Genomic DNA, 16,462 nt, shown 5'->3' on the forward strand with positions numbered 1-16,462 from the left:
TTATGTTCCCTACAGCCTAACCCTTATCCCTGACCCTCGACCCCTACCCTAACCTTACCCTAACTCTATCCTGTCCATATCCCTTACTCCTAACTCTAAGCTTGACCCCAACTAACACTTACCATAACCCAGAACTACAACTACAGGTCTTAAAATATTCCAAAATTGTTTACTAAGGTGGTTCTTCAAGAAAACAAACTCATTCAGATGGATGGTATAGGAAGTAAATACTGTATGTTAAAGCGCCTTGAGCATCACCGAGTGACGGATATATAATAATTTGGGGGGCTAATCGTCCTTACTCGCAGCTAAGAGCTGAATTGCGAAGGACGCGGCTACAACGTGTTCGAGAAGCAGGCATGCAAGGGCGCATTCAGCTGCCAGCCACATGAACCCATTATGACCACGGAGCACAGCCAAGATCGAAAGTGTTTGATTTTTTCCTGAGGAAAACTGGATTGTCTGGAAAACCCTCGTGGCACAGCAGAGAACCAACGCACAACTCAACTCACATATGGCCCCGACCGGGAATCGAACCGGGGTCACCTTGGTGAGAGGCGAGCACTTTACGCACAAGCCAACCGTGCCACCATATATGCACGCAATATAAGAAGCAAACATTATTATTACTATTATTATTTGTTGGGAATCAGTGGATCACAAAATTTGACCTTGGATGGTTAGAACCATTTCCACCATAACTCTAACCACTACAACGACCAACCCTGACCCCAACTGCTAACATCCAACCCCTGGCCCTGACCCTAGCTCTAATCCTAACTACTAACCCATTTACTCTAACCCATTATAGTAACCTTTAAAGAAAAACATCTGGAATTAAAGAATTAGGCATATGTAATCATATATTTTTGTCAGCATTTTCTATTAATTATTTTAAAGGTACAAGCAAAGCTAACTTAGGTTGGAGTCCATTACATCTTGCTTCCTATTTTGGTCACATTGAGGTTGCTACCATCTTGCTCCTTCACAAGGCGGATGTTAATATAGTCAACCAGAATGGAGATACACCTTTACACCGGGCAGCCTTCACTGGAAGAATGGTACTGGAAATTAGTTCTTTGTAGGGCTTAAAATTACCACTTTAATTACTATTGGTAATTATCAAAGACCAGTCTTCTCCCTTGGTGTTATCAACATGCATAAAATAAATATCCTGTGAAAATTTGAGCTCCATTGGTCGTCGGAAGTTACGAGATAACTATGAAAGAAAAAACACCCTTGTCGCACTCAAATTCTAATTCTTATGAAGTCTCTAAATCAAATTCTTGGAAAATTACTTCTTTCTCAAAAACTACATCACTTTAGAGGGAGCCGTTTCTCACAATGTTTTATATTATCAACATCTGCCCATTACTCGTTACCAAGTGAGGTTTTATGGCAATAATTATTTTGAGTAATTACCAATAGTGTCCACTGCCTTTAATCTTGTGAATATATACCCTTCCAAAAACCAATGAGTTGAAACTTTCTTGAAAATGCGAGGAAGAGGGATTTGAAACGCTGCATGGATGGGGTATAATCAGGTGAGGTTTGCGGTAGCACCATGTGTATTATCTCATTCTGAAAAGAGCTGGTAGTTGACAACTCAACCTTCGATTGAAACGTTGAGTTGTCAACCACCAGTTCTTCTCAGAACCGTTTGACACTACTGATTGAAACGTTCAGTTTTCAACCATACCACCGGTTCTTTTCAGAATCAACACTACTCAAAAAAGTATGGTGCATATCGCAGTTATGGGGCTATCGCAGATGTGGTGCTCTATCGCAGACCTCACCTGAATGAGAGGATTAGATTGAATATACTTTTCTAAATATCAATTATGTACCAATCTTTTATGACGGGGACCTTGAAAACTAGGGGATTGTAATGGATGTACTTTAACAAAATTATAAACCCTGTAATTTTCTTGTCTTTCAGGAGTTGGTGGCTTTGCTCCTCAAGTATGGATCCGATGTGACTATCCTTAATGGAGAAGGTCATAAGGCAAGGGATATTGCTTATGGTGAAGATATCATCAAGATGCTAATTGGTGAGTTGTCTTGGATATCCTGTGTTATTGTTGTGTACCTTGTAACATTTCGCCTGTTCAGTTTGTGGCTTTGTTGCAATAAACCATTCATGTTTGATCTATTCAACATAGCAATATAAACATAAATGATTCATGATACAAACTAAAGACAACATTTATGATGTGTTTGGCAAAACTGTTATTTTATAAAATACTTTGCAATCAAACTTAAATACCTTTTCAAAACTTGATTGTAAGAACAAAGATACTAGGTTTTGAAAACAAAACTTTAAAAAGGCCGAAGGATGCAGCAATATAGTTAAGTGTCTTGCTGAAGTTAGCGACACAAGTGTCACAAACGAGACTCAAACCCAAACTCTGCCACTATGAAACGCCAGAGCTCAAGTCCGGTGTCCTTATCCGCTCGACCACAACACACCACACAATTCTAACTACAAAAGAAATTGTGTTTCTGTAAACAGCTATTGAACAAGCTCAGAAGCTGAGGTTAGAGCAGCAGTTATTGAGAGCAGCATCAGAGGGGATCTTAGAAGATGTAGAAAGATTGGTAAGTGGCATACACAAACTGCCTCTAGCCACCTGGCAATCTCTCGGTGATCTAGTTGGTATGACACTGCTCTAGAGTTGCAAAGGTCGTGGGTTTGTATCCCACCTGAGATATGCCTGTGTTTTTTTTTCACAGAACTCGGGCAAGTACCGAGTATACAGTGCTAACACACATCAGTGTATATGGTAAAAACCAAAATTAATTCTTTATCCCTGATGCAAATTTAACAACTATAAAAGACACTAGACCCTAGTATGGTAATTTTCAAAGACCAGTCTTCTCACTTGGTGTATCTCAGCATATGCATAAAATAACAAACTTGTGAAAATTTGAGCTCAATCGGTCGTTGAAGTTGCGAGATAATAATGCAAGAAAAAACACCCTTTTCACACGAAGCTGTGTGCTTTCAGATGCTTGATTTCGAGACCTCAAATTCTAAATCTGAGGTCTCAAAATCAAATTTGTGTAAAGTTACTTCTTTCTCAAAAACTATGTTACTTCAGAGAGAGCCGTTTCTCAAAATTGTTTATAGTATCAACCTCTCCCCATTACTCATTACCAATAAGTTTTTATGCTTATAAGTATTTTTAGTAATTACCAATAGTGTCCACTGCCTTTAAGACATACATGTAATTTGCGTTTAAGTAAAACTAACACTCGGCGTTCAATCAGCCATGTTTTGTCAGCCCCAGCTCGCTAGCAGGTCTTTGGTGTATGCCCTGGTGTGATGACGCAGTTTCCGGCTTCAGGCGTATCATGACAAGATGGTGGGGAACAAGTTGCGTTCGCAAAACACAAAAACTACAAATTAATACAGAGATTTATTGTCTTTGAAACAAACAACGCAAATGAAAAAACAATGCATTTTCCGAAAAAACAAACAGTTGGTAACTCTGTTCAAGATTATTAAATTGCTTCGCAGAGGACACTTCAATTCAGCAGACAACCGAGCTGTCTGTGTACACGCTGCTACACAACAACCTTTGACCTTAATTAGCATTCAATTAGCCTTGTTTCATGGCTACCGTGAGGGTAAGTCCCCGGTACACTTGGGGAAGCTAATCGAACACACCAATAGCAACAGTCTCTAGAGTATGAGGAATTCAAATTTAAGGAAATATACCACAAGGGATACTGACTGGGTGATTGTGTTTACTTTAAAGCCATTCTACACTTTCGGTAAAAAAAAAAAAAAAAAAGTTCACAGATTTACAAATAATTTACAGGGTTTACAGAAGGTAATGGTGAAAGACTTCTCTTGAAATGTTGTTTCATGAAATGCTTTACTTTTTGAGAAAACATTAAAACAATATAAATTCTCGTTAGCGAGAATTACGGATTTATTTTAAACACATGTTATGCCACGGCGAAACGCGCCGAAACGAGAGAGGGTTTCCCATTATTTTCTCCCGACTCCGATGACCAATTGAGCCTAAATTTTCACAGGTTTGTTATTTGATATATAAGTTGTGATACACGAAGTGTTGGACCTGGACAATACTGTTTACCGAAAGTGTATAATGGCTTTAAATCAAAAGTCATATCCCCTTACAAAATGATCCCTTGCACTGTCGCTTCTCAGATTGTATTGTAAACTTGGGTGTGATAACTGGCTACACGGTAGTACCAAATCCTTGACTATAGTCACATTTAACATCATTACAGTTAGCTGGTCCTCGCCCACCTAACATCAACAGTATAGACATGGTCGGCAACACAGCCCTTCACTCAGCAAGCTACCGAGACCAGAGAGAAGTTGCTAAACTTTTAATCCAACATGGCGCCAACTCCGCCATTCCTAATAAGAAAGGTCATACAGCACTTGACCTTGCACAGTCTCAACAGATGAAACAACTTCTTCATGTTAAATCAGTCAAGGTAAGGAATTTAGTTGGGGAATTTTTGTCAACTTCTTTTGCTACTTTTGCAATTTCTCACCATCTTTTTTTCGAAAGAACAACAATTAAATCCAATCCTCTGTAGTTTTCAAGAATTCTATCATAAAGGGTTGATGCATCATTGGTTTTGGAATAGCACATTCATTTTAATTGTTTCATTTTTAAGAAACTTATTATAAACTCTTTGTTTTTTGGAAGGGTACATTTTTGTCAAGTAACAAATCATAAAGGGATGGTGCACCATTGGGTTTTGGAAGAGTATCATCTACTCTAGTTTTCATAACTCATTATCATATTTTATGAACTAACCTGTTAGTATTTAAATGTAATAGATGATACATTTGCATCAGGGATAGAATAGTCATTTTGGTTTTACCCCAAAACACTGAATGATGTGTGTTAGCACTATAAACTCGGTACTTTCCAGAGTTCCTTGAAAAAAACAATAACAGGCGACTGTGATGTTATTTTATGAAATATTGAAATAGTTACACTCAGTGCAGATGTATTTTCAATCAAACCAAAACTTCTCTCTGTTTTGTTTAAGCGGTTTGTCACAAAATTGGAAGGTCCATTGTTAAAGGTAAGTCAATTTAAATTGAGACGCTTTTGAGATTATAAAGAATGGCGACGAGGTCTTTAACAGTCTTTCAAAACTGACATAGCCAGGGTAGTGTCTAAAAAGACTAAGCCAAAGGCGAGTTAATTTAGTGCACACCCACGGCCCCTGAACTTGTCTTATTGTAAAGTTTTTGAATTTCTGTCCTCGGCAGTTTATCAATTTGCACACTGTGATTAATGGTTGTTCATATGCAAACGCACTGTTTCGTGTTGCTTGATATTTTCCCCTGCAAAAGCTTACGTGCCATGAACGCCAAACTCGCTTCAGCCAACAAGGGGCACAAAGGCAATCGACCAAGGATATAAACGATGTGACCTCTGACGTCACACGAAAACCATAACATGATTCGCGCGCATACCGCCGGGCAAAACCTTTGTGTTTTGGCAGCCAGCTAGAAAGTGTACGCAATCTTACTACGACTACGCAACTCAGTGCCCGGCGAAACATGACGTATATAGTGTTTTGTCAACAGAGGGCGGTTTGAATGTAAACAAAGGTCACATCGTCTATAGAGGCAATTACCTCTAATACCTCTGTGCAGAGCCAAGCCTGTGCATTGTTTGTATAATTTATATTGATGTTTTGACTCATTGACCAATCAAGATTTTGATGGTGTGGTTTTCTTTTTAGTCCTCCAAATTCACTGGTATTTTGAAAGAATACTGGGTTGTGCTTGACAGAGGCGTGCTGACTTACTACAGGAAAAGGTAGGTGTAACCTCAACGGCTATTCTTCCTTGGAACACTTATTTTTTCTTTCTTTTTTTCCCATGCAAGTTCGCCCAAAACAAGGCTTAAAGACAGTGGACACTATTGGTAATTGTCAAAGACTAGCCTTCACAGTTGGTGTATCTTAACATATGCATAAAATACCAAACCTGTGAAAACTTGAGCTCAATCAGTCATCGAACACGCGAGATAATAATGAAAGAAAAAAACACCCTTGTCACACGAAGTTGTGTGCGTTAAGATGGTTGATTTCGAGACCTCAAGTTCTAAACCTGAGGTCTCTAAATCAAATTTGTGGAAAATTACTTCTTTCTCGAAAACTATGGCCCTTCAGAGGGAGCCGTTCCTCACAATGTTTTATACCATCAACCTCTCCCCATTACTCATCCCCAAGAAAGGTTTTATGCTAATAAATATTTCAAGTAATTACCAATAGTGTCCACTGCCTTTAAAGGTAAAGGGCTATAAGGAAGAAAACATAGAAATGCAGAAACTCAGTGGATCTGAAGGTACATTGTAGGAATTGATACTCCTCTTAAAAGATGGCAGAACTCCAAAATGGCTTGTTCAAGTCATTGCTTGAAGTTCTGTGTTTTGATCATCACTCATTGTTATGCTTTGCTGTTTTAGTGCATGTTTTTTTTAGTTTGTTTTTAGTTTAGTTTGTTTGCGTTGTTTTACTTGAAGCACTTCTTGAAAGTTTTGATTTGACAGTGGGTTGTTTATTTTGACATGGCAGGGCTGATGCGGTGGCGGGTGTTAAACGCGTGGGCTTCAAGTATTTGGATCACGCTGAGTTTGAGGTGAAGGAACACAATAGACTTGGGTCCAATATCATAGATCTGCTTAAAGGATGATTTTGTGCTTACTGTGCGATTTCCATTTCATAGCGCTGCTAACCTGAAAAGGCATGCTAACATTACTGTATGAAAATGAATTACGAAACAATTAATGCAAACAGGATATATAGCCACAGCAGGCGTTTGTACAGTACTAAACAGACGTAGATGCAAGTCCATGTTCAACGCGCAAACTGGCCGCCTAATTTTCTTGATAATCTATGAAATTTGCTTGAAGATGTTAAGCTTTTTTTCTGCTAAAGTAAGCACATAAATTCCTTACTGTAAACAGCGCTATGAAATTGGCCCCAAACTACACCCTGTTTTGGGGGGTGGGGGTTATGGTTTATGAGGTAATTTTGAAAATTTACTGATTTCACAATCAGCTACTGGATGGTTTGCCAATCGGGTCTGTCATTTTGGGGAGTAAAAATGCATGTTATTGGCCGTAATTCAAACTCTGTAAGCACAAAAACTTTAGAGCCAAAGACCAATCTTGCTTAGCAGATACTGGAAGCAAAATTCATCGAAGTTAACATTTTGTATTTTACCGGTGCCCAATTTATTTTATGCTTAGCAGAAAAAACTGTTTGAAATCAAGCACTGTTGTGCATCTAATACTGCACAAGCCTCGCTTACACGCACTGCACAGAGACACACAGGGAAATATGACTCCTGATTTAGCGTTGCAAATCTAAAAACCACAGCACTTTGTCAGCATGTACCAACCTTATCACTTGTCCAAAGGTGAAGTTGTCTACATACTGCACACAATTTTAAGTTGCCTTTGTTCAATAAATAATTAAAATGTATGGAATAAATTAAACTGATCATCTTTAAACGTACAAAGTAAAAACAAAAAGTGAGGGGTGGCATTACATTTCTAACCCTAGCTCCGGCAAACTAATTGGCTCAAGTTTTGGAATGTATTAAATAATAATAAGTTTAATGAATAACTATCATGCAGGCCCTTTAATTAGCACCCTTGACCTTAGCATGAAATTTGTGAAAGCTCATGTTGTGACCAAAACAAATTTTTAAAATAGTTTGGGGTTGAACATAGAAAAATTGACTAGAGTGGGATTTGAACCAACGACCACTGATGTGCTGGTGCTCCTCCAACTAAGCTCTAGCCCTATATGTTGGTGGTCTCCCTATTTTGTAAATATCTTTGTTCGGGTTGACAGTGAATCAGAAGCCAAACAGATAAATGTTAGTTAATGTTGTGCTGTATGCCTTGGCCCCAGTGTATCCTTCCCGAATTTTTGTTTGCAACTTAAATAAAACCTGTATAATTTACAGATTTTTTTTTTCAATTATTAAAACCATATGTTACTTCGAAGGTTACAGCTGCAGCGCTTCTCACCAAGGCCCAATTCCATGTGATTTTCAGGATTTAGCAAACAACAGCTGAATACCAGTATCAAGCAATATGCAACAAATGAAAATTTGGTTGGTAATGCCTGTTTTTATCAAGGAATAAATTTTATGCTAAGCAAGTTTTTGTGTTTACAGGCTTTATGAAGTTTGTTTTTAAGTAAGTTTTTATGGCCATAAATTTGTTACCAATTCTATGACCCTGCTTTTAAAATACACAGCATTACACATATTTAATACGGGACACTTCTAGAGTTTATAAGTAACCGCTTTAACAGTAATCTCAGCAAAATTTATTGATAATATGTTTAATTGAATTGATACAGGCCAGTGCATTGGACCCTAGTACATTTACTATTCAGTATTCCAGCAATACTGTACATACCTGGCTTACCGTAAACGATGGCTCCAATTTGTCCAGGCAGGTGAGATTTCTTTGAATGTTATTCTTATTTTTTTTTTTTTTTCTTTAATGAGAAAAATCCTTACATCACAAGGCCTGGCAGCCACTTTAAGGTGAGGGCTACACTTAACTGATTTTGGCTATCGACCCAATCAACTGGTGCAACCAGGGGCACGTTGCCACCTACTCCTGAGGCTATAACATGGTTAATAATAATATAATATCGAAGTCTTATATAGCGCACGTATCTACCAAACAAGGTACTCAAGGCGCTTAGTAAATTCAAACTTTCAGAAAGATAGGTAATTGCAGTGATGAATTTTGAGACCCAATTATTTAGCACCTTATAAGGGTTTACAAGGTGCTACGGTGCATACAGCAGCCACAGCCAGGAACACCGGGGCGAACCCCTTCTCTTTACAATCCGTAGTGATGTAGGCATTGGTATCATCCACTAGGAGCCTGGCTGGTAGAACAGAATGTACTAGACCTACCTATATTTTTATGAAGCAATTATGGTTAGGTGCCTTGCAGGATTGAAACCTACACTTTGCTGCAGACAACACAAGAGCTTGGGTCTTGTATACTAGACTGCTTGGCCTCGACACGCCACAAATTTTCTTCTTTCCAAAGTCTTAAAGATTTGTTCAAGTCTTTAACCTCGCGTTAAAATGGTGTAAAATACCATTGTATTTTATTATACCTTCCAGTGCTGAATTTTCCAACATCCAAAAACATGGTTGTACCCCATAGAGCTATATAATATGTTCTTTTATATAGCTCTATGTTGTACCCGTAAGTTTACTATTTATTTATAGTTTCTTCTTATTTCTCCACACCATGCAAAGCTTCAAACAATACTTATTCAAAAACAGTCACTATTGTTTTTAATTTGATGTTAACTGAAAGCCATTTTAATAATGTACAATCCTCAGGAGTGGATAACAGCGCTACAAGGTCACAGAGCCTACAGTGAATACTACACAACAACTACATACATCGATGATGAATATGATGATGTCACTGATGACTTCATGTCTCTAGGCTCGCTTGCAGATTCACTTAAGGTAAAAAACATAATCATAAAAACCTGTAATAGAGGTACTAATCTGAGAAAATAGATTCAGCTGCAAACTGCTACCAACCAAAAGGTCCTATGGTAATGCAACACATAGTTAATCGTTGATGTTTCGACCCTATTAATTCTTTCTCAAAGACTAATAATAATAATATCAATAATATCGAAGTCTTATATAGCGCACGTATCTACCAAACAAGGTATTCAAGGCGCTGAGTATACACAAACTTTCAAAAAGATAGGTTATTGCCGAGATGAATTCTGAGACCCAATTATGTAACACCTTATAAGGGTTTACAAGGTGCTCTGACGCATACAGCAGCCACAGCCAGGAACACCGGGGCGAACCCCTTCTCTTGTCGATAAGTGCACTGGGTTCTTTTATTGCTGTTGATAATAATGAAAAAAAAAACACCCTTGTCACACGAAGCTGTGTGCTTTCAGATGCTTGATTTCGAGACCTCAAATTCTAAATCCGAGGTTTCAAAATAAAATTCGTTGAAAATTACTTCTCTCTCGAAAACTACGTCACTTCAGAGGGAGCTGTTTCTCACAATGTTTTATACCTTATCAACCTCTCCCTATTACTTGTTACCAAGTGAGGTTTTATGCTGATCATTAATTACCAATAGTGTCCACTGCCTTAAAGTGGAAAGAAATGAAAAGAGAGAGAGAGGCAGAGAGCAGTGGAAGGAGCAACCTGGGGGAGGAGGTAGAGGGAAGGGGCTGATTTAACCACAAGAAGTTGGAACACAAGAAACAAAATCAAAAGAGAGAAAATGTAAGAGAGAGAATAAAAAGAAGGATTTTTGTGAAAAAAGCACAGACACAAAAAGTTTTTAGCCATTTCCTTCTTGGATGTTCAGACTATGTTGTTGAATGGTCTGGAGGCGCCTAGCTGCACCTATGAACATAATCACTTATACTTTTAACTTGTACCTTTAATCAGTGTGTTAAATCTTCCATACTATAGAAATTTTATTTGAACTTGTGAATATTTTAAACCAAACAGAAAGCTCAGACCAAACAGCGCGTATTGGAGCAAACTGTTGAGGGTTTTGTGACGTTTGTTGAGATGTGTCTGAAGAAAGAAGCTACCAAAGATGTCGCATCACTCGTTACTTATATTGGTGAGTTTGAACTTTTCGACCCAAGAACCAAGTTTACCAAAGTCCAGCCGTCTATTCCAGCTAACTCTTCCTAACTTTATAGGATTAATCTCATGGACTTGGGACGGGTTCAGTTCCGTATCAAAATACGTAGGACGCATTGAACCCATCCTAAGTTAGGATGAGTTACTTGTCCTAACTCGAGTTAGGATTAATCCTAGCGTTTCGTGAAATCGGCTGCAGGAAAACAGCTGGATGTTTGTGGGGGTGTCATCGCTGAGAACTGTCTAGTGTATTTAAACTGAGGTTCTGGTGGTTGAGTAACATAGTGTAGGTTCGAATCCTGGTCTTGACACTTGTGACGGTCCTTGGCATGATACATTACCATAGTTCGAATCAGGTTGCCTCAGTGGTTTCTTTTCCCTGGTTCTGTTGACCCCAGTTCGAATCTCACCTTAGACCAGAGCCTTGCATGTGGATTGGGTTTTCAGTCTACACCTGATTGCATGGGTTTCCCCCATTGGGGTTTTCCTCCAAGATCTGAAATTAAACGTTTCTTCTCGTTTTCTATTCACCCTTTTATTGGCGCTTTTATAAGGTGTATACCGCAGTGCCTCATAGCTAAGTTGGTAGAGCATTTTGCCCGGAGTGTCAGGGGTCTTGGGTTCAAATCCCAATGAGCACCATTTGATTTTTCTCTCATTCCATGTTTGGCTGTTGGATGTGTAATCCAAATAAATTACATAAATAAAATTTGCTTCATGTCGTTTGGGACAATAAGCTATTGGTGTACAAAGATTGGCTGTGCATTTAAAAGAAGCCAGAATGCACAACCCTTGTTGTTTCTGGCTCCCCTAAACTACCCCCAACACCCCCCCCCCCCCATCCCATGGTTATATGCCACTGTCTACTTGTCAAGTTTGTCTTGTGTTTCTGTTTTCTAAACCAAGAGTTTGTTTGTAATGTTTTATTGTCTTTGTCTGTGTGTAGAATGTTTGTCCGAAGCCAAGTCCCAGCTGGTTACACTAGCAGACACGTCTAAGACAGTGTGTGTTTCTCTATCACAGTGCCTTGCAGCTATGAAACAACAAGATGAGGTAGGATGTGTTTCAATACTCTATGTCTTAAAGCCCTTTTCACACTACTCTATTCCCCTTACTCCAACAACAGCCGGCTTTTTCACACTATGAGCGCTTCACCCCCGGTCTTCCCTCGGTCTACAAAACACAAATTCCTCCAGGAAAAAACAACTAAACATGTATAGGGGGAGAGAAGTTTTCAAAGCGCAGCACCAAAGCTTTGGAACTCCCTCCCGGACACTGTAAAACTCTCCAAATCACTCAACACATTCAAGAACAGTTTAAAAACTCATTTTCATAGAGAAGCTTTTTGTTAAGTTTATTTTTCTTATTTTGTTGTTTGCTACTTTCATTGCTTGTTGTTCCTTTGTAGAGTAGCGCCATGAGCGCCGCTTGCGGCGGACACCGGCGCTTTATTAAGTGTCCATTATTATTATTGTTATTACCCCGGCAAATGGGCATACCACGGGCAATAGCCACCCCTGCTGTGGAGTAGGGGTTATGAGCTGTAAACCCTTGGGGTATTCTTGAAAGGTGCAGCCAGGAACTCTTTAATACTAGGGACCTAGGCTGGGACAGTCTTGTCAAGTGCATGGGGGTATTCCGTGGGGCCTCCCCATGGGCTGCATTCACCGGGAAACGAAAAGAGATTAAGTGTGTGTAAAGGGTTGTACTTCTAGGTGAATGAACAGGATTTTAGACCACAAGATTGTAGACCAAGTCATACTGTTTTCAGCTAACATCCAGTAACTATAGTGCAAAGGTTGAAAGGTTAGAGGTCACTTTATGCATATTGCAGAAAGATGTATGTTCACCAGTGATACCTCCAAGTCCTGCGGCAAAAGTACATTACTTGGGTGGAATTCAAACCCTGCATCGTAGAGCAGGTGTCATACATCTGTACGTGGTATGCTGCAAGTTACAGAAAAATCAAATCCCACTAAAGTAGTATCCCCATGGATTTGTGTTTGTTTTGTTTGTCCAGGAATAGTCTTGGAATTTATTTCACAATTATCACATTTGACCCGTTTATGTTTACCCAGTGATTTCAAAAACCAAACATTTTAATAGAATTCTTACAAAACATTAAACGGAGTTGTCATCAAGTTCATATGAATCTTTTAATCAACTCTTAAGTAGACTGTTTTCACCCTATTATGCCAGTTTTGTGCAATACAAACTAAAACGGTTTAATTGAACTCGATGGAATGGTTCAAAGATTTGTGTTTTGCTTTATTTTCCATGAAAAAAGGTATGATTATCAGCATTTTCCTGTGTTCTAATTATTTTTGTCAGCTGTTTTTTTTTGTATACATTTTTAAAAACATTTAAAGCCTCTTTTTTGTTGCATTTTTTTTTTTTTATGATGCACCTCATTTCTCTCAAATCAATTTTTTTTATATTTAGGTGATAAAATTAAGCACTTTGTGCGAATAGAGAAAAAAATTCTGTTATCATCGCCACATGTAGCCATTACTAGATTTATTAGTTTACAGTTTTAAAGCCGTTATACACTTTCGGTAAACAGTATTGTCCAAGTCCCACACTTCGTGTATCACAACTTATATATAAAATAACAATCCTGTGGAAATTTAGGCTCAATCGGACATTGGAGTCGGGAAAAAATAACGGGAAAACCCACTCCTGTTTTCGCGCGTTTCGCCGTGTCATGACATGTGTTTATAACAAATCCGTAATTCTCGCTAACGAGAATTTATATTGTTTTACCGTTTTCTCAAAAAGTAAGCATTTCATGGACTAATATTTCAAGAGAAGTCTTTTACCATTAACTTCTGTAAACCCTCTAAATTATTTGTAAATCTGTGAACTTTTTTTTTTTTTTTTCTGTACCGCAAGGGTTCAGTGGCTTTAATTATTGTCAATTATTGTCAATAATTGATGATAAAGGTAGAAAAAAGTCATGTTGTCGTTTGAAATGTTCCTGATTTGTTTTGTGCCATGTGGAAATTAGCAAATCAATTATTTAGAACTTGTTGGAACCATAAGAATTGTTGCCGACAGTATTTTAAATAATTCATTTTTTTTGTTTTACCATTAAAGTATAATAGCGCCCTCTATAGCTTAGTGCTAAATTTTTAGTGAGCTAGGGTGTCAATATTGTACTTCTGCAGGGCCTCCTTGTAAATGAATGGGTGACATTTTACGTGGATGAGTCTGGAGGGAAGAACTATCTTTCAATTTGTCACATAAGCCACATTTTGCTCTAGTTTTCTACAATTTCTTTTTGCTGTTGTGTTGGGAATATTTTATTGCTGGAATTGTACCAAGTCTTAAGGTATGTACGGAGTGGAAACACTTAATATGTTAACTTTTTTAATTACTTTTTTTTCTGGGCGATCGGCGGATGTGGGGGCATGGACGGTGGGATGTCACGTCGAATTTGTCAGCTGTCTTTCGGCCATACTCTTCGCTCTCGTCTCCATGAACAACAGAACCAAACCATAACCTGATGATTCTGTGGGCTGAGTTTTTATCTTATGCAATGTTCATGTTTCTTCTTAACATTTTGTTTGCGCTTGATTTAATTTCTGTTACTTTTAAAATGTAAAACTGACAGAACAACATTGGAGTTAGATTAGATGGCAAACCAAAAGCTCGCTTTTCCTTTCTTTCTCTCTCAACAAAGCTCATCAAACTCATGCAAAGATCAGATGATACAGTCAGTACTGTGTGTGTAGATCAGATCATATTCTCCTGTCCTAAAACCCCAGGGTTGACAGTGTTGTAAAAAAAAGGAATTAAATGAGCTTTTCTACTTTGAATGTCTAACCATTGCTCTGCTACTACTACAACTACTAGTAAAGTGGCTAGTATAGTACTTAAGTAGTAGGCCTAATGATTTAAAAAAATGTATTTTCAGGTCTCCAGTCAAGTTTATGTATTTTGTCTCGAGAGTTGAATTAAAAGACCACACTGCATGACTACTCACTACTACATACTCATGGAAATACCTTTTTTAAACTTCTTTTTGAGCATGAGAGTGCTAAGAATTCTGCCTGCCTCAGCCTGTTTTTTTTTTTTTTTGGGTAGCCTATTTCGGGGGTCAATGAGTATGGCCTGTGCTCCTTCTACTACTCAAGAAACTATAAAAAGCTCCCCTGTGAGCCATAGTTTCTAAAAGTAGGCCCACTAGGCATGATATAGGGGCTACATTGTTGTTGACAATTGTAGTTGTACTTTTTTGTACATTATACATGTCATAATCTAAGCAATTTTTAGCTTCCCGGTCCCAGTGTTTTCAAAACCAGACAAGTTCTCTGTTTCTTCAGTTAGTTGGATGTTACATGTATGTTGATTATTTCACTTCTAGTTTGGCAGGTGTCCTGACCGACTGTCTAGTCATGTCTCGCCTCTTTGATCTATTGCCATTAACATCCTGACAGTTGCTAGACTGTTATTGCAATTAATTGGAGACAAAGGCTGTTTCATGTCCAGCTGCCACTTTATCTTTCTTTTAAATAGGTCAAATTATTCTTGTGAAATTACACGACACTTATTGTGCTGTGAACTCACATTTAAGTGTTACTACTGTCCAGAAGAAGGGTTGATGACACAACATAACACAGCATAGGTTTCAGTAACACTTGGTATTGTTAGCATAGCCACTGTGAATTGTCCCAATATGCTGGACTCCCCCGCTTTTTTTCCTCAGCCCAACGTGGCATCAGGAAGTGATGATCTTTTGAATAAAATTAACATTTTTCTAAACAACTGTACAACAAATTTGCAAAATGTTAACATAGCTTAACAGTTTTCTCCAATCACTGTTGGATTGCCCAAAAGAACCGAGCCTGATATGATGCATACTACATTGTACATGTAGCTCCGTCCAAGTAAGGCCTACATTGTAGCTACTAGTCCTGACTGTTTTTGACCTTTTCTACTAACAGCAGAAAGATAGTGATAATAATTGTGCCTTCACTCAGATAAAAACTTGTTTATGTTTTTACCAATCTGTAAACTTCTTGCTCAATGCTTCAGTTTGGGAAGGGCAAGGGCATCAAGTTATTTTTACCTGGAAAAGGGCACTTTATGTATGAGGAAATTTCTACTGGAACTTTTGAAGGGGCAAAAAGGCAATGACCAGGGGCAGGTGGGGCAGCTGCCTTTGTTGCCTCCATATAAATCTGATCTGAACAGAGTACCTCGTCTAGTTTGCTCTGATCGTCTTCGGAAGGATTCTTGACTCTGTTTTTGGATGCTGCTCAAGTACGTACTGCTGTGGAGATTGGCAGTTGGGCTTGGCTCAATGGTGCCCAAAGGAGGGATCATGACCAGGTTGATAAGCTGGGCTTAGTAGCTCGGTAAAGCATGTAGGCTTGATAGATGAATACAGTTTCTGTATTTGCAATAAAAATAAATCAGGTTCCAATGAATACATGATTTGATGGCTTCAAATTGTGTCCTCCCAGGAAAGTACATTATTCTGGTTACAAAAACATACCTTTATTATTAATGAAGTACACCTCAAGAAAAAAAATTGTGGTTTTGGCTTTCTTATCAAGTAAATTTCATTTTTGAGTGAACATCATAATCCCAACAAGCAAATCTCAACATTTTAAATAAAATAAAAATCATGATCATACGACCTTCCTTTCTGAAATAATGTGGAATGTTCGATGACCTGGACGCTAAATTTTACGACCCTTTTGGAAAACATAAACGCCAGAAAAATTAATTTTTAAAAACGTGACGTCTCAAACACTCATT

The 16,462-nt window shown here is 38.3% G+C and overlaps 1 protein-coding gene across 3 annotated transcripts in view; it reads left to right on the forward strand.

Annotated features, from left to right (window-relative positions):
* Positions 1 to 16,462, forward strand: part of LOC117300763 (oxysterol-binding protein-related protein 1-like) — a 47,532-nt gene that overhangs the window by 1,323 nt on the left and 29,747 nt on the right. For all 3 annotated transcript variants that reach the window (XM_033784550.1, XM_033784552.1, XM_033784551.1), the window contains exons 3-13: positions 901 to 1,061; positions 1,940 to 2,051; positions 2,513 to 2,598; positions 4,264 to 4,476; positions 5,044 to 5,079; positions 5,749 to 5,825; positions 6,586 to 6,649; positions 8,389 to 8,487; positions 9,401 to 9,532; positions 10,556 to 10,673; positions 11,643 to 11,749. In XM_033784550.1, the coding sequence (XP_033640441.1) occupies positions 901 to 1,061; positions 1,940 to 2,051; positions 2,513 to 2,598; positions 4,264 to 4,476; positions 5,044 to 5,079; positions 5,749 to 5,825; positions 6,586 to 6,649; positions 8,389 to 8,487; positions 9,401 to 9,532; positions 10,556 to 10,673; positions 11,643 to 11,749 (1,205 nt within the window). The remainder of the gene's footprint in view (positions 1 to 900; positions 1,062 to 1,939; positions 2,052 to 2,512; positions 2,599 to 4,263; positions 4,477 to 5,043; positions 5,080 to 5,748; positions 5,826 to 6,585; positions 6,650 to 8,388; positions 8,488 to 9,400; positions 9,533 to 10,555; positions 10,674 to 11,642; positions 11,750 to 16,462) is intronic.

Source organism: Asterias rubens, chromosome 16 (genome assembly GCF_902459465.1).
Source record: "Asterias rubens chromosome 16, eAstRub1.3, whole genome shotgun sequence".
NCBI lineage: Eukaryota > Metazoa > Echinodermata > Asteroidea > Forcipulatida > Asteriidae > Asterias > Asterias rubens.